General features: G+C 38.7%; 1 protein-coding gene across 4 annotated transcripts in view; it reads left to right on the top strand.

The window, feature by feature from the left end:
* CORIN (corin, serine peptidase) overlaps window positions 1-23,626 on the top strand; it is a 143,114-nt gene that overhangs the window by 26,923 nt on the left and 92,565 nt on the right. For all 4 annotated transcript variants that reach the window (XM_063401885.1, XM_063401886.1, XM_063401884.1 and 1 more), the window contains one exon: window positions 4,845-5,297. In XM_063401885.1, the coding sequence (XP_063257955.1) occupies window positions 4,845-5,297 (453 nt within the window). The remainder of the gene's footprint in view (window positions 1-4,844; window positions 5,298-23,626) is intronic.

The following is a 23,626-nucleotide window of genomic DNA, read 5'->3' as shown; positions in this document are numbered from 1 at the left end:
TTATACCAAGCACAATGAAGGCCAGCATACTGTATGTTTCTGTCATCTGGACATGCCCAGCTGTAGGTGGAGACACAAATTGAAAATGGTTGCATCTATTTCTCAACTAATTAACTATCTGGCTTATGATTTACCATCTACAGCTCTGTATGAACTCAAGTCTGAAGAATAGTTGGATATAGTGTGCCTGTATATATGAATAAAATGTGTGGTCTGTATGTGCTGCAGGTCTGTTAGCAAACATTGATAGAGAGCTATTAATTTCTCTTCACTGAAGAGATTAAGAAAGAACTGATTTTGAAATTTAAATATAGATGCTATAAAAACATATCCAGTAAGGTTAATTGAAGATTTAAGATATACAATAGTGTTTTTAGGGGAAGGTGGAGGGAAGGATGAAGATTAAAGCAAGTGGGAGCCCAGTACAGAGAGTGGATTCTGCAGCCTGGAATGAAGTGCTTAAATGCTCTGTGGTGCATTGGTAAAAGGAGAGGATAAAAGGAAAATGCAGAAGAAGAAAGAGGTGACTCAGGAAGGTGACCTGAGACTCTTACAAACTGAGTGGAAACAGAGTTGTCCTCTAGAGCTAGCAAGTGGGGAATGCCAGAGGCCCATGCCTGCCTCCCTCAAGGAGCCTGGCCTGAGCCAGGCTGATGTTATTTTGGAGGGAAAAAATGTTAAAATTAATTTTAATACAGCTCATTGTCAGTGGATATGATACAACTAGGAAGTCTTTTTGTGTTGAAGAGGTTCATTGTGTGGTCCCCCTGTTAAAAGGAGTTATCACTAGGAAACTGTAAAAATAGAACAAAAAATGTTGTTGTTGGAAAGATGGGTTAAAGACATAAACAAGCATTTGGAAATCTCAATGAAAGAAGAAAATGACCTCATAGCAGTGATAGACATAGTTATTATTTGTTGTTCCAGAAAAAGAATGAAATAAGTCTGAGTGAGAAGATGATAGAATCCAGTGGGTAGCCTCAGTATTTTGCTTCACAGTATTTATTTGACCACTTTATCCTCCCAAAGGGGGTTTTCAAATATCTTTCAAGAGCTTACCTGTCTCGTAATGTATTACCTCCTGTTCTGCTGAGTGATATATAAATAGCTAATCATTTAAACTGTAATTTAAAATTGGTATTAATAGCTCTTTGGGACTAATGTTTTACAGCCTTTTTCTATTTTTATGCTGAGTGGAAGAAAAGAGACAAATCTAGGGAGGAGGAGAGAGAATGTGAAAAAATACCTTAAGCTATTCTTGAATTAGGGAAAAATACTATGCACTTTCCCAAAGGAGTTAAAAAATCTTATTTTAAGTTTTTCAAAATGCAAAAAGCCAAAACAACAAAAAACAAAACAACAACAACAACACCAAAACCCCCACCAACGATCCTAGTTAAGTTTAAAACTTGAAACAAAGTAAGCTTCTGAATTCTAGAGATTCAGCACTTTGTTTGAACACAAATACCTGGCATTCAAATAAAGACACATCTAAGTGAGCACAATTTCTGAGCACAACCACTCACTCTCCCTTAGACTTTAGCAAATCATATTAATACTAGTCCCTATTTGTGAAAATGCACTTCCCGTTTGGTTTGTTCAGAGGACTCAAATAAAGAAAATGCTGCTTAAATAATTTGCAGGTGGGAGATTTTTAGTTGCTTCTGTAAAATACACACAATAAATTCCTCCAAACCCCAATGGTATATGAACATCCACTGGTGGAAAACCAGAAATCTAAACATTTAAATATATATAAAGTTCCCCTGGGTTTGTCCAGTAGAAGTTAGACATAAAGATTTACTCACAGTTAGTGACACTGGAGCTAAAACAATCCAGCCTGGAGAGATGAGGTTATGGTAAATCTCAAATGGTAACTCTTTCATTACAACTCATTATATTTCAGAAATTTCACCAGTTTTTCTTGCTCTTTGCATTTGCTCTAGTTAAATGTTACTCAGTAAAAAAGAAAATGCTGACATTGCCCTTTCTCAGCTATTTCAGTTCTCCTTTCTCCGTTACCTATAAAGCTTTCCAACACAAAGCCACTTCAGCTGGATTCTTCTGGGGTTTTTAGTTACTTGTAGCTGTGATTAATAAACATTTCTGCCTGCTCAGTCCTTGAATTTCAGACCAGTTATCTGATTTATTCTAGTAGCAGAGTGCAAGGAGAAGTGAGAAGAGGAATGCAGTGATGGGAATGGGCTCTTGGCCTTTGTGTGGTGCCTGGAGTTGGCGGAGGGGTGGGTTTGTCTAGGGACAGAGCCTGGGGTAGTGGAGGGTGAACAAGGCCTCACAGAGAGGTGAAGCTGCAACCAGCCATTTTGGTAAATGCAATAATCAAAATGAAAATTAAGTCTGGGAGAGATGGTGGTGAGTGTTTTGTGGACTTAGGAGCCATAGAATCATAGAAATATCATCCAGTTCCAACTCTCCTGCCATTTGGGGTTCATCTGTACCAAGCAGCTAATGAAGGATCAAATGAATATGAAGAAAAGTTATTAAAATTATCAATTGTTGCCAAGATACTTAGGAATATTTGGGAAACTCTATGTTTTGAGGATTCCTTTAATTTTTTTTATAATCAAGTCTAGATGAACAGTGTTTGTTATGATTCTTTGTTATGATATATGACCTGCCAGTGGCAAAAATTGCTTTTGCTATTTACCAAAATATCTTATATTGTAATATAGAGTGGTGCTTCTCTTCTGTCTTGTTTTGAAAGACAGATATCTGCTAGGAAGGGGCAGAATCTCCCTAGAGATGGAGAATTCAAATCCCCTCCCTCCAAATTATTCCAAATTAAAAAAATTAAAGGAACTTTCAGACAGAGGTATGGGGGTAGGAATAACAGTTCTTTACTAGTATATATGACAAAACGATAAACAAACAACAACTACAGCATTAATAATAAACAGAACCAGGAACCTTGAGGGCTTTCTTTTACAAAAGCCCAGAGCAGTTTGATCTCGGTGCCCCTGCAGGGCTCCGAGAGGCCGAACTGGAAGGAAGGAAAGTCCCGGGCTGGTGGATGAGATGAGGAGCTCTGCGCTGGCAGCTGGAGCAGCAGGGGTGTCCCGGCAGGGCTGGGCAGTGCAGGGACACAGAGCAGCAGGGGAACCTCAAAGCTCTGAAGAAGCAGCGGTGGTGGGGGGAGGCTGGAGAAAGCAAGTTCAGGATTCCCGGGTACACAGCAGATGACGATAGATTTCCCAGGACGAGGCAGAGGCAGAGGGCAGCCTGACCGTCCTCCTCGGCGCTGAGAGCAAGAGTGCCTCCCCCTCCCCCAGCTCTGTCTTTTTGCCTTTCCCAAAGCTCATCATCTCTCCCCTCTGAGGGACACTCCCAGGGACTCAGAAACAATAGGTGTAGCCTCGTGCTGCCATATCCCTCAAGTACTCCTTTTTGTTCTGACTAAGTAGTCATCAAGGCTTCTTGGAAACTTACGGGAAAAAATTCTGTGAGAAGAAAAAAAACCCAAATCTAACCCCCAACATCTTCTAGTATTAAATATGATTCTAATACATTTGGTTCAAGAATTTGAGATAGTATTTGTCTTTTTTATTATAGATAAATAAGTTATATGTTCTCTACATGTTTAAGATGCCTTTTTTATTCTTTGGATTAATAGGTTAAAGATCAGTTCTCTTACTATGTAGTTTAAATTCCCAATGCTTGTGGAATACATCTAATTACTGTTATGCAGCTGTTTTGATTTGTGAATTATAATTACTTGCAACTATTCAACACATACAACTAAGCAAAGTCTGTTTTTTGTGTATAATGTAATAAATAATCAAAAAATAAAGCCAGAAAGTGACTAAAATTTTAGACAATAGCTACATATTTAAAATCTAGTATCAGAGAATAATGACAAAGAACTCAGGGGCCCATATTTAGCAGTGGTAGTTAAATGACATAATCTAATATGTTGTAGTTTAAATTTATGGGGGGCTCCCAGGGGTGGTCCCCCGGGAGACCCCCAGGTCCTTGGGGTCGTGGTTGTTCCCGTGCTGGCAGGCAGAGACTCAGATGCCGGTGGGTGCTGATGAGGTGAGGGTTTATTCACTGAGGGAGAGGGGAAGGGAAGGGGGGGAAGGGAGGAGAGGGAAAGGGAGCGTCCGGAGGCCTCCAGGGGGAGAGGGGCAAAGAGGCCGAGACCCCTTACCTTAGCATTCTTATCACAGAGGTTCAAAGGGGCGCGGTAACATTCTCCAGCCAATGAGGTTACAGATACAGGATACTGCAGGGAGGTTACAGTCTTGGGTAAACCATACATTTTCCAGGGGTGAGCTAGAACAAACCATTTCCGTAAAATGCAATCCCACACTAATATAGAGAAAACAGTACCTCTTTCCATTTCACAAATTAGTGAATTTGGAATATATTTAAAATGTATTGGTTCCCTTAAAGCTTCAGAATTGGATTTCTGAAGATGGCGATACTATGAAAATAAGAAATGATACAATGTAAGAGGAGGGAAAAAAGTATTGTCCACCTTGTTAACACAATGATAGAATGAATGCATGTTGGATCTCCTTGAAATTGCACTCTGTAGTTTTAAACATGTAAGTATTCAGTGATATACTATAAATATGATTAAAATATTTTAAGCTCATGGAAACATTTGTTTCTCTATTTATCCTACAGCAACCATGTTTTATGTGCTACTGTTATTTTATGGCTAGATAGAATTCTTAAATTTAGTTGTGTTTAGGTTTAATTTTGAGATTAAAATACTTTTTAAATCTGTGTCATTATATTTATTAACTTTCCAAAACAAATTGGTAACACTTATTCTTCCAGGTGATGGTAATTTTGGTGTTTTTTTCCCTTTATTGCAGGAGTGTTAGAAAAAACGTGCTTTTATTCAAACGGAAGTGAGGCGCTCACAGTTAATGGTGACTTTGAAATGTCTCATAATCTTTTGCCAAGTATGGTTGAAAATAGTTCCATGACTGATCCCACAGTGGATCTCAGCACACAGCCCACTTCCTGGACCACCACGACTTTATTCCATGTTGACCAAATGGACAAGAACTCAAATATATTTAGAGAGTCTTTCCAGGAAGATTCTTTTGGTGCCCCAACTCAAGCCACCGTGCTCAGTCATCAGCCTATCTATGACTCTGCTTTGGCAGAGGGCTCTGAAGACAGCACCCGGCCGTTTGCCGCTGCAGAGGAGGTGACGTTGTGGTCTACAGATACTTCTTTTAACAACACAGAGAGGATGAACACTCTGCCAATATTAAGTCCTACCCAACAATCTGTGTCACAAAAAATGGATCAGAAAAAAAGTAAGTTTATATTTTATTTGGTTCCATAGTTCCAACCCAAAAACTACAGAGCATACTGTTGACATGCTCTCCAATGTGCTTCTGTGACATCTAAAGAATGTGTCCCTTTTGATAATTTATTTTGTGGTGTATATTCTATGTTGCATTCAACTGTTTTTTTATCAGAACATTTGTTCAACTTGTTATGGAAGATGCAGTAAATTCTCTCAGTATGAAAACTTGCAATACATTCTTCAGTTGGTGACAATCAGGCTTACCAAGGCTGGAAATGAGTTACTGCACTTATTAAGTCTGTAGATTGTATGTTCTGTGTTTCTTTAAAACTATATATGTGGCAAGTACATTCCTAATCTTGAGATGTAATTGCAGTTACAACTTTTTCTGTCTTAATGGATAAATTCTTCTCTTATTTGAAGCAGTTTTTCTATGTAGCAATAAAATTGGCATTTTTGAGAAAGAGTAACAACAATTAACAGGGATCAGGACTTTTTTTTTTGTTTGACTATGAAAGTAGGTGCATTTTATTAATGTTATAGTAAACATGATTGATTCATCATGTGAGTGGTAGTGAAGGATTCCCTGATACTGCCTTGCTAATTGCTGAAATACAGGGGTACCATATTGAAATGAATCCATTTCTCTGGAACTGCTTATCATTCCTTCCTTTCTTCTTAATCCCACCAGAGCACAAAGGAAAACTTATGAATAAGGTCATAGAGAAAACTTAATGTAAATCACTGATTTATCAGTATTTTCTTCTCTCCCCTAGGCTATAGGGTCTTCATAGGCCACTTGAATGGTGCAGGCTTTTTGCAGGTTCTATTTGCTAAACGATTTTTCTTGTGTGGATTTCTCATTTTTTCTCCCCCTGCACCCCAAACTCAGAATAGATGTATATAAATGCACACTTTAATCCTATTAGTGCTTCCTTTATTTACTCCTTTTTCCAACTTGGCAAATTATCACTGCGCCAAGGAACAGCAAGAAAGCATAGTGTGCTACACTACAAATATTTTCATCATCATATTTGAGATGCCTGAAATTTCAGGAAATATAGATGAAACAGTGTAAAGCCCTTTTGCCTTTTCTTATCATGTTGAAATGAATTCTTTCGAGATGCACATAACATGGATATGTAGTATGCAGGTGTGTGTGTATGGCACTTGATATTTTTCCCTACTACAGTGTTAATGTAGGGACAGCACTACGGTGACTCAGGCCAGCTTTAGGTCTGGATTTCTAATCTTTCAGATATTTGGGGTTTGATATTATACAGAGAGGCACTTTTAGAACTTTGCAAGTATGTGTTCTATTCTGGTAAGGGCAGTTCCTTCCAATAGCAGTATGACTGCCTGTATACTCAGTAGGAATGAGTATTTTGAATTCTATTGTGTCATAATATTTTCTGTGTAAAGAGAAAAGGACAAAAGGTATTCAAAGACAATTTTGAAATATTACAGATTTCTTAAAAAAATCCTCACAACAACAACAAATCTCACCCCAAAATGAGATACTTTGTCCAAAACCAAAACAAATCTATGTGGAGATAATGTTACTAATCAATGACCTTGCAGTCTTTGATTCCACTTTGAAGTGTTTTGCTTATCTGTATTCACGGGGATGTTGTCTTAATTCTGTATGTAGATTTAAATATACATATATTTTAAGTATGCAGAAGAATTTGATCTCATAATAACTGTGTGTTCCCATGGCTCTCCAAGGCAGGGAGGACAGAAAGCAGGGGATTTCTAGCACTGTCTGCTACTCACTTCCTTTCTTGTCCTGACCTTTGCAAATTAACTCCTTATTACTAGTATTTAGTCTCTCTGATCTCCTGTTTTCCACTAAGCTTGCTTCATAGAGAGAACCATAAGGTAACACAGGACATGGTTTGATGTTCACACAAGTTCCTATGTATTCTGATGTGGAGGACAATGAGGTATAACTAGGAGATGAGATATGAGTTTTGGAACTGTGAAACTGGAATATTTTGTTGGTGTAAAAAAGATTTTTTTTTGGGACAAGTAAAACTTTAAGACCACATCATATTGCTGGTAGTAGATTAAACTGTTTCTCTCTTGCTTAGTGTCTGAATCCATCTGTGAACGTTAGCACATGCCTGAAGAAGAATAAACGAGGGCTGGCATGCTGAGACACTTGAACACTGTGTGGTAGCAGATTCCAGTGATCTGCAGTGTGTCCTGACGAGCGTTCGTTCGTCCTCCCGTGAATTGACGTAATCACTTTTGAACCCACGTAAAACAGAGGTTTGAGCCTTATGAAGTATGTGGCTGATATTCCATCATCATCAATGCACACTAGCAGATCATCTGTCAGTACAAGTTTCATCTGGTTCAGATGTGGGGAGGTGAATGCATTTCTCATTTAGTAGTAGTTCATTTAGCAAGCATGCATATCTTGGACTTTATGCTCATTTTAAGCAGTACAATAAAAGATAAATTACATGTCATAGAACATCAAGACTGCCAGTTAAAACCCAACCAGACAAAATTCTGTGAACACATTTGGACTGGCATTCATGTAGCTGTTAAGTTTTTGGTCTGATGCAAGTATCCCTAGTGCTGGATTTGCTCTACAGGTGGACCACAACTTCAGTAAAAGACATTAATAAGAGAAATAATAAATATTGTGGCCATATGGTATTCAGTCAAGACTTTAACACAAGTAAGATGTTGCTGAATTACTAACTGGAGGGGAATGAAATTTGGCACATATGACATCAATTATTTAAGAAGTCCTTGAAGCAGAAGGAAGTTCTTTGGCAGAAATTCTAGCAAAGAATAGATTAGTGGGTAAATAGGAATGAATGATACAAGAAGAGATGTAGTTTCTTTCCATTTTACAAGGGGAAGCAATGCCTCACAAATCTATTAGAAAGTTCTTTGAAGGAGACGGTGAAAATCCTGGTTAATACAACATACTTGGCTATTCAAAATGCTGTTAACAAGAGTCTTCACCGAGAAGTCTTACAGACACTCTTCTCACAGACTATGCATTCGTTAAAAGACAGAAGGAAAAATAAGAATGAATGGCTAGGCTCCAGAGTGAAGAAGGCTGCTGATGGAGTCTTACAGACATACAGTGTTTTCTGATCAGGGAAAACAGAAAATAGTCAAGTAATAACATTTCTGCTAATACAGATTTAGCTGCCTAAAATGAATAGCTGGGCATCACATAAAGGTTTCATAGTGGAGAAAGTGACTGTATAAATGTTTAAATGAGTGTTCCAATAGATGTGGAAAAATGCTGGGGAGTGGGAAACCATGCAAACTCTTATCAAATACCATGCTGGACTTTCAGCTAGTGTTGCCACCAAAATAAGGCCCTGATGGTTTTCTGCAGTCAACATTCTGTCTCCATGAGAGCCCTCATCCTGAAGTCTACAAAGAACAAAATGGCAGATCTTGCTACATCAGTGTATAACTTCAGAAAGATAACAGTAGAATTGGAAAAGGCAAATAGCAGGCAACGAGATCAGTAGAGACATAGAAAGACTTAGATGTGGAGAGGCACTAAGTACACTTCTGGAAAACAGCTGGCTTATGAGTAAGTTGTTGTGGTGGATATTCAGACTGTTTTGAGTGTCTAGGTGAAATAGAACAGTTACTCAGTGGGTTTTTTTTAATTATATGAGGAGTTGCCTTTTTTTTTTTTTTTTGGCCTATAAGGCAATAAGCGAAATAAGAAGGAGATCTCATGGAACTTATTGCCACAGGATGAAGGGAAAACTAGAAAGTATGGAAATGCTTGATGAACCTTGTGAGCTCTGTTGGAGCCCGTAGAAACAATAGTCCACTGGCAACTTCTGACTTGTAAAGGTTCAAGACTATGTTGTAAGAAGGTGTTGTTATAGTCCTAGGTGGTTGTTCCTTATATTTGCCAATATTATTAGAATTTTTCTGGAATATATAAAGCTGGCCCCTACCTAAAGTCAGCTTCTGAGTTAAATGTATCCTGTGTTACCTCTCTGTTGCAAAGCAGCTGACAGAATATGTTTTTCCTGTTGAGGGATTTGAGTTTGAGTGATTTCATATCTAAATGTTTTCTGGAGGCATGGGCCATGGTCCTAAGTCATGAGGACAGCTCACTGTACCTGACAGCAAAAACATTAGGATGGGAGGCTCAAGTGAATCAACAGGTTCAGTAGTGTTTATTCATACAATTTAGAAGTATATGCAGTAATATTCTGTTCATCTGTCAGTCAACAGAACAAAAGACCACATAATAAATGGTAACTATTGTAAAGAATAAAGGCATGGTTTCCCAAGGAAACATTAATACAATTTTATTGCTACTTTTTTCTCCTTGAAATAAAATCAGACTGCTCTTAGGCAGTGAAGTGAAAGACTTGATTCAAATGAAGCAGACTCCCTGTTTTGTAATATTGATGATTTTGGGAGGCAGGAAGAAGGCGAGTGAGCGAGCGAGGGCTGATGTTCGTCCTAGAAAAATATCCTGTAGATGACTGGAATATACACTGGGACAGGAAGTATTAGTATCCGAGTTTGTTTCTTCCACTCAATGGTGTATTTGCATATGTATAGTCAATATCCATTTTTTTCGGTGCCAACTCTCCCAAAGATTTACTTTAGCAGACGGTCTAGTAATGCCTTGCCATTTCGCAAAAAAAGTTCCAGCGGAGAACTATACTGGTGGCGAAGTCCTCACGTGAGAAGTGGCATGGCCAAGCTTGATCTTCAGGCATGCCCGTCGCTGCGTGGCATCCCCGTGGCCCTGCGGGCCGGTGAGGGCCGGTGAGGGGCCGTGGGGGGCCGGTGAGGGGCCGTGGGGGGCCGGTGAGGGGCCGGTGAGGGGCCGTGGGGGGCCGGTGAGGGGCAGTGGGGGGCCGGTGAGGGGCCGTGGGGGACCGGTGAGGGCCGGTGAGGGCCGGTGAGGGGCCGTGAGGGGCCGGTGGGGGCCGGACGCGCCCCTCAGCACGGCCCGGCAGCCACAGCGGGTCCCGGCCGCGCTCCTGCCCCCGCGGCGCCGCCAGAGGGCGCCGCGAACGCGGGTCCTGCGCCCCTCGTGGCCGGAGAGGGGCAGGAACGGGGCCTGAAATGGGGCAGGAGCGTAGCCGGAGAGGGGCAGGAACGGTGCCTGGAATGGGGCTGGAACGGGGCAGAAGTGTTTCTGGGACGGTGCCTGGAATGAGGCTGGAACGGGGCAGAAGTGGTGCTGGGACCGTGCCTGGAATGAGGCTGGAACGGGGCAGAAGTGGTGCTGGGACCGTGCCTGGAATGAGGCTGGAACGGGGCAGAAGTGGTGCTGGGACGGTGCCTGGAATGGGGCTGGAACGGGGCAGAAGTGTTTCTGGGACGGTGCCTGGAATGAGGCTGGGACGGGGCAGAAGTGGTGCTGGGACGGTGCCTGGAATGAGGCTGGGACGGGGCAGAAGTGGGGCCTGGAGCGGGGCCGAAGGGGGGCAGGAGCGGGGCCGCGGGCGCTCCCGTGGAGTGAAACATGGTCACTCGCGCAAGTGTGGAGGAGGGAGAACGCTTCTCGAGCCCTTAACGATTGCTTTAAAGAATTAAGTGGAAAAGTGTTCTGATAAAAGCGAGTCACTGTATGAGCGTTTCAAAAACCACAGGGTTCATGTTTGCTTGCTTGCATCTTTTACTCCCTCTAATCGCAGAGGAACCTTGGGTCTTTTCACCTTTCTAGAGCATCTTTGAAATTGAGCGGCTTCGTTTCTTTGCAATCCTTCACTCAACCTAGATATTACCCTAATTCTATTATCACTTAACTGTGTTCAATTTATACATGAAATACATCTCTTCATCACTACCCAGCATTTCTTATTATGTATTTGGGGTTCTGCCACTACTAGAATTCCACTACACAGAATTTTGTGTTCTGCCACTACCACTGCAGAGAGGGTCTGACTCACCCTTCTGTTCAGTAGAAAAGAGTAATATGAAAACCACTGTGGGGATAGCTGGACACAATGTGTCACAAGTGGTGCAGAAACAAGAAATTCCATATCTTCTATCTCTGCTTTGTGCTGCTTGTACTAAAGACATTTTTTTTTGCTGAAGCTTAGGTATCCAGTAAGTGCATCCCAAGTCAGTCCATGAGCTTGAGTCTCCCTAAATCCCAGTATTTCCAGCAGTGATCTAATAAATAATTTTGTCTTTTAGCTCAGTTTGTGTTTAATTACTCATACAAGCTGGAGTAGGCTCAGTTGTATAAAGAGTAATAGCAGCACTGGTCCCATGGTAGATTTTTAGGGTATTCTTGTCCTCAAAAATAAAAAAGAATTCAAGATGTTGTTAAAACATCATTTTCTCTTGAAGAGAAAATGGTTTTGGTTTTCAGATTGGCGTAGAAGAACATAAGCAGTGTCTTAAATATCAGGCCAGGAATTTAGCCAGTCTGATGTTTCTTTGCCATGCAAATGCAAACATGAATAGACTAATATGGTAACTATTAATTTTGTTGGTGCTTGAGCCCATGCTCGAGAGTCTTTTCTCTTCCAGCAGTACTGTCTGTTTCAGTACCTCACTAACACCTACATTTCTCTCAAAATTAAAGATAGTGAAAAAAACTGCCTTAAAAATTTTGACAATACAGTTCTCATTTAAAATTGCATTTTTTTCACTAGTCAAAATAATCACTGTAGCCATTCTGCTTTTCTTCCCTAGAAGAAATTTAAGATTGCATTTGCATTTTACAGGACAAAATTAGTAAGCTAGAAGAGAAACATGTGGATTTTCACTAAATTCATTATCAAGAACCTGGTTTTCATCAGTTTTATCATTGTTGTTTCTTATGAGTACATGGGCATATCTTGGAAAGAAAACCATGAAGTTTCTGACATGTAAAGTATATTAGCTGAAATCCAAAAGGTTTTTAAAAGCCATTACTCACTACATAGAGCATTTCTTCATTACCATTTATAAGGGAAAAAAATCCTGCTAGTTTTTATCACCTGGTGTGTTACTGCTGTCAGGTAATTGCAAATTTGCCAAAAACTTCAGATACTTGTATGAAAATCGTAATGATGTTGTTAACATTTTCATACATTTACCTCTAGCTAAACTTGTGATTTCAATTATCTTTAATAAATTCATGGTTCATTATTGCAGTCCTTCTGTCTATAGTTGATCTCCTCAAATTCAGTCTGATGAAACAATGTTCTGTGTAAGATATCCAATAGACTGCAAATATTTGTTAGGAATAATACTGCAATAAGTACCGTGAATAACTAACACACCCTTCTTGAAGTTGCATGTATCTTTACTCTTTGGCCTTTCAGTGGTGTGGTTTCCTTTAGAGTGAGAGATTCCCACTTATACACAACTTTGGAAATAAAGTCAGCTTGGTTCTAGTTTAAATTGACGTGTGCTTCTGGAGTTGTGGATGTGTGTCCCTTTAAAACTTGAAAGATTCAAAGACTTCCAGATTTTATGCCTGTTATGCATCCATCATAGGTTTTTACACTTTGTTGCTTGGGTTTTAAGCAGATGTTTGTTGTCAAATTGAACCATGAATTGACCAAGAGGCTAAGAATGTCATCAAATACTTAGTGAAACTTTTAAGTATGGGAAAAATTGTTTGAGAGTTGCAGGCACTGACTTTTGTTTCAGACCCATTAGCTTGTCTGAAACTATTTAAAAAGTATTTGTGTGGCTATTTCAACAAAAAGATGATGTTAATATATCTTTTTCTGTTCTGTATTGTGATTGATCACTTTGTTTCCAAAGGTACATGTTACACCTGGTAGCATTGTATGTGATTTTATGATTGATTAAAGTTTATCTGATTTGTGCTTCTGTGTGGTCTGTTATGGATTATAACACATAGAGTGCAGCCAGGTGTGAGTACAGTTGCCATGAATAAAATTTTAAGTTCTACACACTTGTGAAATACTGGAAGGTCAGGGCATTGATACAACTAAGTGATTTGCAGTCACTGTCATCTCTCACATTCATGTGAAATTCAAGAACAACATAATGAGTACCATGGTTTGAAATCATTGTAGGGATGGGAATCTGAGAAGGTGATAAACAGCCAAATACTGCTAAAGATTGATTTAGCTGTTAATCTGTACAAAAAAAAATCTGTATTTCTTACCTTTATTATGACTGCTAATTTAAAAAACTGTACTCTCCAGTGAAATAAAATAGCAGAACTTCATACCAGAAATTAGGAAAATCTTTTTCACTGCATGGGTAGTGCAGAACCCATTGCCTACAGTGTCTGTGGGATCCTTTTTCTTGGGTGTTTCCAAGACTCTTACTAGGTTATGGATCACAGCCTGCTGGCAGCAATCTCACTTGGAGCAGCAAGTTGGGTGGAGACCTCCAAAGGACTCTTTTTACCAATAGTTCTGTGATTCTAGGGTATAAAAAAATTGGGAATAGAACATGAAAATTTTTTCATGGTTGAAAAAAGTTTCACATTACAGCTAGTTTAATGGTATTTAAGATAATTTAATCCTAATTTTCATGGGGAAACTTGTAGTTTCTCTCTAACTGACATGGGCAATTAAACAATAAGCTATGAGAGAGAGCATTGAAAGAAGCTACTGATATTTATTAGTAGATTTATTTAAAAGAACTAAATGGACTTTCCATTCTGGGAAAAGCAGTTGAAGTACAAAGATTTAAAAAATCTCAGTTTGCACTAGCAACTTGTAGATGATGATCTTTTCATCATCAAGGAAATTATGACCCTAAGATTTAAATGCAACCTGAAGTGACATACAGCTGTAAGAAACTTAATCACGTTAAGCTCTTAAACATTTTTCTTTTATGCACTAAAATTAGGGTTGTTTTTCACGTCTAATTGCTCAAGCTGAGAAAGTTTGTCAGAATTCTTCTTTGTTCACACAACAAAAACTGGAATAGTGTAACAGGAACATTAAAGAATAACTGTATTAATGTAGCCAGCTAGGCTTGTCTGTGAACAGAAGCATTCAGACTCTAGTGGTAGAAAAAGAATTAGACCTTCACCAAATGTTTTAAAAATGCAATGCTTAAAAGAAAAATTCCAGTGCTATAAACAGTGGAGTCAGTAGCAGTCAGATAAAGAAATGGACAAAGAAGTTGTATCTCATGTCCTGCAACACATATTTTGCCAAAGGGGCTATCAAATTAAATTCAGAAGACCTAGGCTGCAGTATTTCTTGCTAACACAAATGATCTTTTAGAGACTTAACTATGCAATAACAAAAAAGCACATACATACCTTTGAAAATATAGTTATGGGAATTTTCCATAGGGAAAACAATTAATTTGTTAGACTGATCAGCCTTAGTTAACTGGGGCTTCGAAAATGAACACCCAGATCTTAAACTTCCCCTGCAAATTTCCACATGGGAAAATTCAGGTGGTAAAGCATATTTTGTGTGTACTTGCAATGTTTTGATTTTCAAGTGAGGTGCTGTATTCCACTCACGGGTTCTAGACAGATTTTGCAGGGAGGAGTTTGCTATGTTAGTTTTATCTGAACCTGAGGTGGGTAGAGTTATCATTGTGAGATGTACTTGGAAAAAAGGAGCCTGATTTCTTATTAAATGGATCAGAAGAATGGCTGCCTAGAAAGGTAATGAACCAGAGAGAACTGGACAGCTCAGGCACAGCCTATTTCTATGTGCTGACCTATTTGTAACCTAAACTATTTTGAGTCTTTTACAAAACGCTGTGGGTTTTTTGTTTTGTTTTGAACATAACAGTATTGGTACATAATTAAATGTTATCAATCAAACTAGCATTCATTTTCACTTACTGAAAACATGTTTGTTAGAAAAACCCACAAAAAACCCCAACCAAAAACATCTGGATGCCTGCCTGGTTCCAGTGGAGGCTACCATTTTTATCCCCCCTTTTTAAAAAAAAGCCTATCAAGAGGGCTAAAGTCATGTACATATTTCAGAAGAATAGCAAAATCCCGTCAAACTTAATGTCCCATGGAAAGTAATCGCTAATGATAGATCTAACTGTAAAATTACTTTCAATATGTGCCTTTTGGTTAATGGTAGACTCTTAGAAATATGTCTCCAGTTTCACTAAAGAATTCTGTAATTAGGAAATGACTAATCAAAATACCAGATCTGGAACACAGGCCTGCTTGCAGGGGGGTAAATGCTCAGCCTCAGCTTTGGCTCTTACCTGTTCTCAGCTATGTCTGCCCAAGGGGTTAAATAAGTATGTACTTCAAAAGAGTAGCATCTGGAAGCAACATGCTGAGAGAAGTGGGGCTCCAAAAAATGAGGTGACTTGATGAAGTGTCCAGCCTTCTGCAATATTCTTTTGTCAAGAGAATAACTGAGTTAGAATTTAAGACTTGCTCTGAGCAAGAAATGTCTGGGGCATACTGGGTGTGGTGTTCCATTCTAAAGCAGCTGGTACAGATTGCCTCAAAAAATAATTATGATAACACTTCACCTCTGATCTAAAATATGAGTTGTATTTCCCTCATGGCTAATCCACTCTCTGTGACCTGGGAGATAATGAATTGATTTTTCTCTACTGCAGGTGGTCAGTAGCCTCACCACCTCTCCCTGTGGTACCTGTGGAGCACAAGGGGGAGTTAACAATCACTCATTCCTTTCAAATTGTATAATTCATTAGCTGAATGAAATTAAATGCAGAGCAGTTGTTCTCAGTTAGTCCTGGTGTCTGACTTGTCTTTCAGGTCCATGGATGAGATTTGCTGTTCAAAAGTTTGTTTTTCTTTTCCCCACATAAACTATTATGAGTTAGATAGACTTCATTTAAAGGTTGGTGATACTGAGAAGTGTCCCCATTCCCTTTGCTCTGAACCATACAGTGTTGCATGCTTTTTATGGCATTTGTTTGCTCAGTGAGCTGACTCAGCTCTAGCACTGCCTAAGATAGTTCTTGGATGGTTTGGCACAAAAGTTGTTTCAAAGGAAATGGCAAGAACACATGGTTGAAAGGAAGCTGTGTTGCACCATTGCATCAGTTCAATTGTCTTGTGAAATGTTTTTCTGACTGTCAGTTGACTTAAGAAAAGTCATGGCCTTCTGTTAGAAATAAACTCGGGAAGCACCTTGCTTGTGTCTTTAGGCTACCATCACTGTTACTGAGCCCTCAGGAGACAGGAGTTTGTCGAATGTCTATCCACATGTATATGTAACAAACTTACTACTGCTTGTCTTCAGATTATGTCGTTGTGCTGTTTTAAAGTTGTATAAAGTTGTATTAAAGTTGTATAAGCCTTTTGTTAGGGATCGAGAGATTACACGTTTCATGAGTAAATTGCTTCTGATAATTTCCCAAAGTCTGCAGGATCATTTAAGCTCATTATCACCTAAAATAAAAACCATTAGTGCTTTTACTGAAGAGCTTCTTAATCCATATGTCCGTTTTGCAGTATAATGTAGAGGATTTCTGTTCTAGCAAATGAGAAATGCTTATTTTTTACAACTAGAATAGGGGCTTCTTTTTACATTGTTTTCCATCCCTTTAGATAATGGTGGTATTGCTTTTGTATTGTCTGCAGACACAGTATTTACCAAAACTTTATTGGCTGTGGTAGCCCTCTTGGAAGAGAAATACTGGTCAACCCCTCAAGGACATTTTCATCTTATCAGGAGAGGCTATTAGAAACAGGGACCTTGCTGTTGACTGTTGTTTGTAATATTGTGCTTTTACACCAGAGCATGGAGTTAATTTGCCTTTTCCTTCACTTTGTCAGTGCTTAATGGATGCTTTTAGGTATGAGCTCTCTATTTCCATGGTACAACTACACAGTTTGTCAGTTGCAAAGGAAATGAGAAGTGTCATGGAAGTGGTGATTCTGTCACTGGTGGGTTTGTTGTTCTATGTGGATGTTACAAATTTTGACAGTGGTAAAGCAACCCCTTCTCCTTTTAGTGTTTTGGGTTTTTGTTGTTGTTGTTTTTGTTTGTGTGTGTGGTTTTGGTTTTGTTTTTTAACAGAGAGCAGATGTAAATGGGAGACAACAACAAAACAAACACTCTTTTTTCTCAGCAAAAAAGAGACCAAAATATCAAGGTCTCTTGATTTCTTTTGGCAAGTAACTGTGTGGTAGTAGTTGGCATCAGTTTAGAGAAAGATAGCTGTAGAATAATTTATTTTTCAGTAAGTTGCCATCTTTAAAAACTAGATATTAATTTTAACCTTGAAACTGCAGCTTTTTATACTATTTTTAGAAGGTGACTATATAATAAAGGAATTGTTTAGTTCTGTAAGACGACCTGTGTTTTAGCTGTAGAACAATGAAACATGTTGCCTGATGTATATCAGTAAAGAAACCTTAAGAAATAAATGCTTTTGAACCATGTGGTTTGTATTTTATAATCTTCTTACTGACTGAAATTTCTTTTTTATTCATGGTATCATTATGGAAATTACTCCTGTGCAGTTATCATGTAGTACTTATTTAATAGAGTTGCAGAAGTGAATTGTGTCTATTATTCTAGAAGTTTTGAGCTAATCCAAGGCAGCTGACATGTATTTTGTACACGATGTTCCTTTTTAAGTATTAGTTTGAGTGGAAGTTTAAAATACTGTTTTGATTTTGTGCAAATGTACCTGAATAAATACAAAAGGAACATGTGCAGTTGAAGAGAATCCTAGCAATGAGTAGACAATCAGCTCTTCTTCATGCATTGTGTTGCTTCAATTTATTTGACTCCACTTTCCTTGTCATGAAAAATTTGGAACCTTCATTTACAGATGTCTCTTTAGCAAGTTTTTTCTTTTTCCAGTATTATGGTGACAATGTGTCTTGGTTCACATTAAATCTCAAGGAGCTACAGACATCAAGAGAATGACATATTTCAAAAGGGAAGGCAACTTTTTAGAACAACACTTGAGCATATGCTTCATTCTTATTCAGACAGCACTTCAGCACATGCTTAAAAGATGCTCTCAGTAGAGAAGCTGTCTGGCCTTAAGATTGAAATTCAAAATAAGCTGAAGTTATAGCTTTTTAAAAGTCATTTGGCACATACCTCCCCTGTTGATTTGAATAGGGTTTGCTGGTGCTCTGAAGTTTTGAAAATAATTGTCCATGTAGTCTATGGCTAACTTTTATCCCTCATACAAGGATATAAAGAGTTTTAAGCAGTTTCTTCAATCAGGATCTTGAGAACAGTGCTAAACTTAAGAATTCCCATAATTACCCATGGTCTGACAGAGAGGTTCTGCAACTTTTCACAAACCTCTGACCTCGGATTCGAGGCATCCAACTAATGCTCACTAAAATACTACACTTCTATTGAGATAGATGCCTTTTAGAACTAGATGTCTCATTTTGGATATACAATGAAAGATGTTAAATCTTGGTATGGCAGTCTCAAATATTCAGTTAGTGATACAAAATATGGAGGAAAATAAAGTTAAGAACAGTCTTTGTATTTGTAATGGTTTTGTTAACATCTACAATTTTAACTGCATACAAAACGTGTGATTCATTTAGATAGACTGAATTTTGTTAAGATGACAAGGTAGTCTGATTAAAACAAGTGAATATTTTGTTATTTAGATAAAGGTACATTTGCAGTATTTGTGTTCTAAGTATTTCAGCATCCACAAGGGAAAAAAGTGGAACTGAGGCTCAAGTGAGGTAAAAGTATAATGATTCTTTAGAACTATGACATTAGTCCAAAAAAAGCACCCCTAGTCACTATAAGTTTTAAAATAGGCTGAAATTATATGTATCTGAATAGCTTAGATCTTTGTATTTCTAAAATTCTTGTGTAAATAATTTTCAAAAATCTTAAACCATAAAACATTAAGTGCAGAAAAGCTGGATGCAATACAAGTAGTGGAAAATAACAAAGAATTACAACCAAGGTGGGATGTGTTGAAGAGTAAATTTCACTCATGATTGAAAGGTAATATGCACTCATTATATGTCATAATTATTAGATCACGTCTGAGATCTTGGATAGAGGCAAGTATAGGTATACAAAAGCTCTGTCTGAAAATAACTGCATTAACAATACAAGGTTGTAGAAGTTATAGGATGAAGCTGACCTTGCAATACCAAAAGTGAAAAGAAGGTCGAGGTGGAATATAAAAGCAAATATAATGATATGGGAGTTTATGTCGTATAAACAGTAATTCCCACTGTGTCCAGAATAAGAGAGACTCTGGGGAGGAGACAGCAGGGGTCTCCGATAGATGGGAAGAATCATTCAGACACTGAAGAGCTTGAAATTGTCAAAGAAATGAAATGCTTTCATTGGACCAGTATTTACAATGGCAAATTCAGGACAGATGTCTAAAAGATAAGCATTTTTAGGAGTCTTGAAGGGGAAATATCAAAGGAAAGCAGAAAAAGAATTTTTTTTAAAAAAAAGATCTTTAACCATCTGATTTAAAAACAAAGTCAAGTGAATTGGATCCAAATGGAAAGTATGAAGAAAATTGTGACTTATATTGACTGGTATATTTTGAGTAGTATGACCAAACTCTCTGTGATGTTTCTTTATTGACTTTTAACTGTGACTCAAAATATGTCTTGATGCCAAGAGCTGCAGATTAACCAACAGGATGCTTTTTAGAGGAACTGAGCATTTTAGACTGGGGGAAATAGTACAAATGACACGGAGATGTTCATTAGGCTTGAAACAACATGAAGTTTAGATTTTTTTTGAGCTATTTCCTTCCACAGCTTATTTTGGTTTTCTGTCCATGTAAAGTTTTCCTCTGATTTATACTCTTATATAGCCTATATAACCTGACACTGAGACTTGTGAGGTCCTTATCCTGTAGTGGGAATTATCCAAATGTTCTAAACCTGTTACTGCATCTTTGATGTGTCTCTGTCTTTTCCTTACTTCTGTCTAGTATTCCATACAGAAAGATGACCTATAATTTCCCCTTCTCTCAGGCTTCCTCTCCCCACATCACTGAATTTTTTCCACATGACTCTGACTCCAATGTCTCTATTTATAAAGTTATACTTGGTTGGCATGGAGTTTACCTTCCCTGCCATGGCCACCTCTATGCAGTGAGAACCACATAAAAATTATCCATTTATCACATGGCAAAGTGGGATCTAGGCCAGTTAAGTAAGGTATTTAAAGAGACAATACAGCAATGTATGAGTTGATAATGACTTTGTAGAATTGCTTCAGTTCTCAATTGTGTCTCAAAAAATGTTCTCAATTATATGTTCATACTACTTGAATTTGGAAAGAAAGGACCTTTTTTATTAGACTATGTTGAATTGCACTTTATGGGCTGCCAGATATCCATGCAATTCCTCTCTCACTCTGTCCCCTCTACAGGACAGTGGGAGGAAGGAAACAAAATGAAAAATGTCTTAGGTTGAGTGAGAGGCAGAGAGATCACTTACCAATTGCTATCAGGTGCAAAACAGACCTGGAAAAAATAATTTAATGTATTGCCAATTAAAACCAGAACTGGATGGTGAGAAAAAAATATAAGAACTTAACCACTTTCCCTCATGCTGCCCATCTCTCACAGGCTCTCCTTCACTTCTGCATTTGCAACTCCTCTTCCTCCTCCCTGCTGTGAGCAACACAGGAGGATGGAGAATGGGGTTGTGATTAGTCCATAAGAGTTCCACTCTACTGCCTCTTCTTCCTCACAATTTTTCCTGCTTCAGTGCTGGATCTCTGCATGGTCTGCAGTCCTTCCAGATCAAATCCTGTGTGTGAGTCCTCTGGGTGGGTTGCATTTCCTCAGGATAAGCCTTTTTCAGCACTGGTCCTTCCCAGGCTGCAGTTCCTTCAGGACATGGCCCCCTGCTCTGGTGTGGGGCCCTCAACAAGCTGCAGAGTGGAAAACTGCTCCATCCCAGGTCCCTTCCATGGGCTGCAGAAGAAATTTCTGCTGTGGTGCCTGAGGCGCCTTCCCCTTCTTCTCTCACCTCAGTGTTACAGGACTATTTCTCACACCTCTGTGTTCCTCACTCGCTCTCCCAGCGGTGCTGCCTCCTGGCTGAGGGCTCAGCTGTGCCCTGTGGTCGCCTGCTGGATGCCAGCTGTGCCCTCCGTGCCTGGCACGGGGCAGCTGTGGCCTCTCCTCAGGGACTCCAGCCTGGGAACCCCCCTTGCCACCTACACCTGCGACTGAGAAAGCTGAGAAAAACAAGTGAGTTTTGCACTAAATCGTGTAAGAGGAAGAAACCCTGAGAAATACATTCAGAGAAATTATGTCTAAATTTTATTGTAATTATAAATAAAATAAATTACAACCATGAAAGACAAAACAAATGCTAATACAGTGAAATCTTTTGGCTGGAGGGTGATGTGGTAACTTTTAACCATTGCTGTAACCATCAAGGTCATCAGATCCTTATATACCATTACCATCTATTGGCTAAATTTTCCTTTGACAGAAATGCTAGTAGTAGTTTACTATTCTCTCTGTATCAGGTGTTGTAATTAAGAATATCCACTTCTTCAGACCTTATTTTTCTCATAGTGTTAAAATTTTTGCATATGACACCCCTACAACTTTGATTTTATGAGTCTACTACCATAGAATTAGTTTCTTAAATTTCTTAAGATCTGTTATCCTGAATTTAAGTGTACTTTTCCAAGGGTCTAAAGAGTACCCAAATAGTGCTCTTCCTGCAAGCTGAAATGGTGGGGGTTTCCTCCAGAATATGTATGAGTCCTTTTTATTTCCTTCAGTAGTACAATGGGACTGTGAGCTGTTCTGTAAGGATTAGCTGATGTTTTCTGTGTAATGTGTCCTGGAGGAAGAGAACAAATAGGAGTGTGTAAAAAATTCCAGGAAGAATCTGAGAATGTGTTTAGAAGGGAAGAAACACCCAGCATACACATTCAGCAGCCAAATTATCCGTTGTGTCAGGCTGCTGTGAGTTGTGGAAATTGAGTTTCCAAGTCAGCATTTGTGTGAAAAAATACCAGACACTATGCTTTGGTTGAGAAATTATTGATTTTAACTCACAGTACTTAAAAAAAAAAAGAAAACAGTTTGTAGATTTCCCTGCTCTATGGATTCTAAAGGATAGAATCTACAGAAATTGTGGAGAAAACATCTGAAATGCAGTATGAGGTACTCAGTCCCAAGTGGACTGTACATAAGAAAATTCATAGCTGGAGAAAGGCCAAGAAAATCTGTCCATCTTCTGTTTTAACTGAAATGAAAAATCTACCAAGATGTCATGGTAAATGAAAAGAAGTAACAGTAAATTAAAATTTTTGAAGACAGTAATGAGTTTTGGAAAAAGGTTTTTCTGGAAAAATCAGATGTTGGGTGGGAATGCTATAGTCTTTTCACGTGGATGGAGCAAAAGTCCACGACAAAGCAGATACTCACTCATCAACAGGACAGAGGAGCTAAAAAGGCATTGTATAGGTCCATATGTCTCACACAGGAAATTGTGAAATCAAAGGAGAGTGACATATTTTTTTAAGGTCAGGGGAACATGGCAACTTGGGATTGGTAAAAAATTAATGTGCTGTGGGTCATTCTCCCATCAAGAAACCTGCAAAGTGCTGCCATAGGCAAGTTAGACTGGATGAGCTTGCTTTTGCTTCTTTTAGCGGGATTCTTAGAAATTTTCAAGACATTTTAGGATTAAAGATAAGATTTCATTCCTCATTGATAGGCGCTTCTGCTATGGAAGAGCCAGGTGAATATTGCCATTTTTGTTTGGATTTATGGAGGCTTTACCACTGAAATTATCATAAAGCCATAGTGCAATTAGTGCTGAGGGCATGCTAAACTAAGTTCTGTAATGAAGTGTGTGGTGCTTGCTGATGCAAGTTGAACACCGTTTCATTTTCTGAAAACTACTTAAAGATGTTCTGTAAGAGTTCCTCTGACAAAAAAGATCATTTTCTAATTGAAACTTGGGCAAATTTGACTTGGGATATGAAAATCAGGCTGCCTTATTTTCTCTTCAGGCCCCAAAGTCTTTTCGTATACTATGTTATACTTTGCATACCTGAGGGAGAGGCATGTTTTGCATATCTCCTATAAAAATCCTGTTAAAAACATAGCCTAGCTAGGATCTAGGCAGGTTTATGTTAGCATTAACTGAAACATCATTTAACTGCATTACATTTTAGATGGCCTGAAGGATCCCAGATGTATTTTTGGAGTGCAAATTAGAAAATGGATGCATTAAGAATGAAGAGTTAAACCAATTTTATTAATTATTTTTTGAGGAAAGATTTTTTTTTCTGTCTCATTAGACAGGAATTGACTCTGATGGTACAATTCAAGTATCCCTAACCCTTTCAAAGGGCTTTATGTTGCTGGGCAGTAATGAAACTTTGTGTGTAATCACTGCTTCAGCTGCTGTGCACAGCTCTGATTTTACCGTCTGGTTCCTGCTGCTGCACTGCCCCATCCCTCCTCCTG

Source organism: Prinia subflava, chromosome 7 (genome assembly GCF_021018805.1).
Source record: "Prinia subflava isolate CZ2003 ecotype Zambia chromosome 7, Cam_Psub_1.2, whole genome shotgun sequence".
Taxonomy (NCBI): domain Eukaryota; kingdom Metazoa; phylum Chordata; class Aves; order Passeriformes; family Cisticolidae; genus Prinia; species Prinia subflava.
Note: the sequence above shows the minus strand (reverse complement) of the source record. Positions and strands in the feature narration are given on the sequence as shown.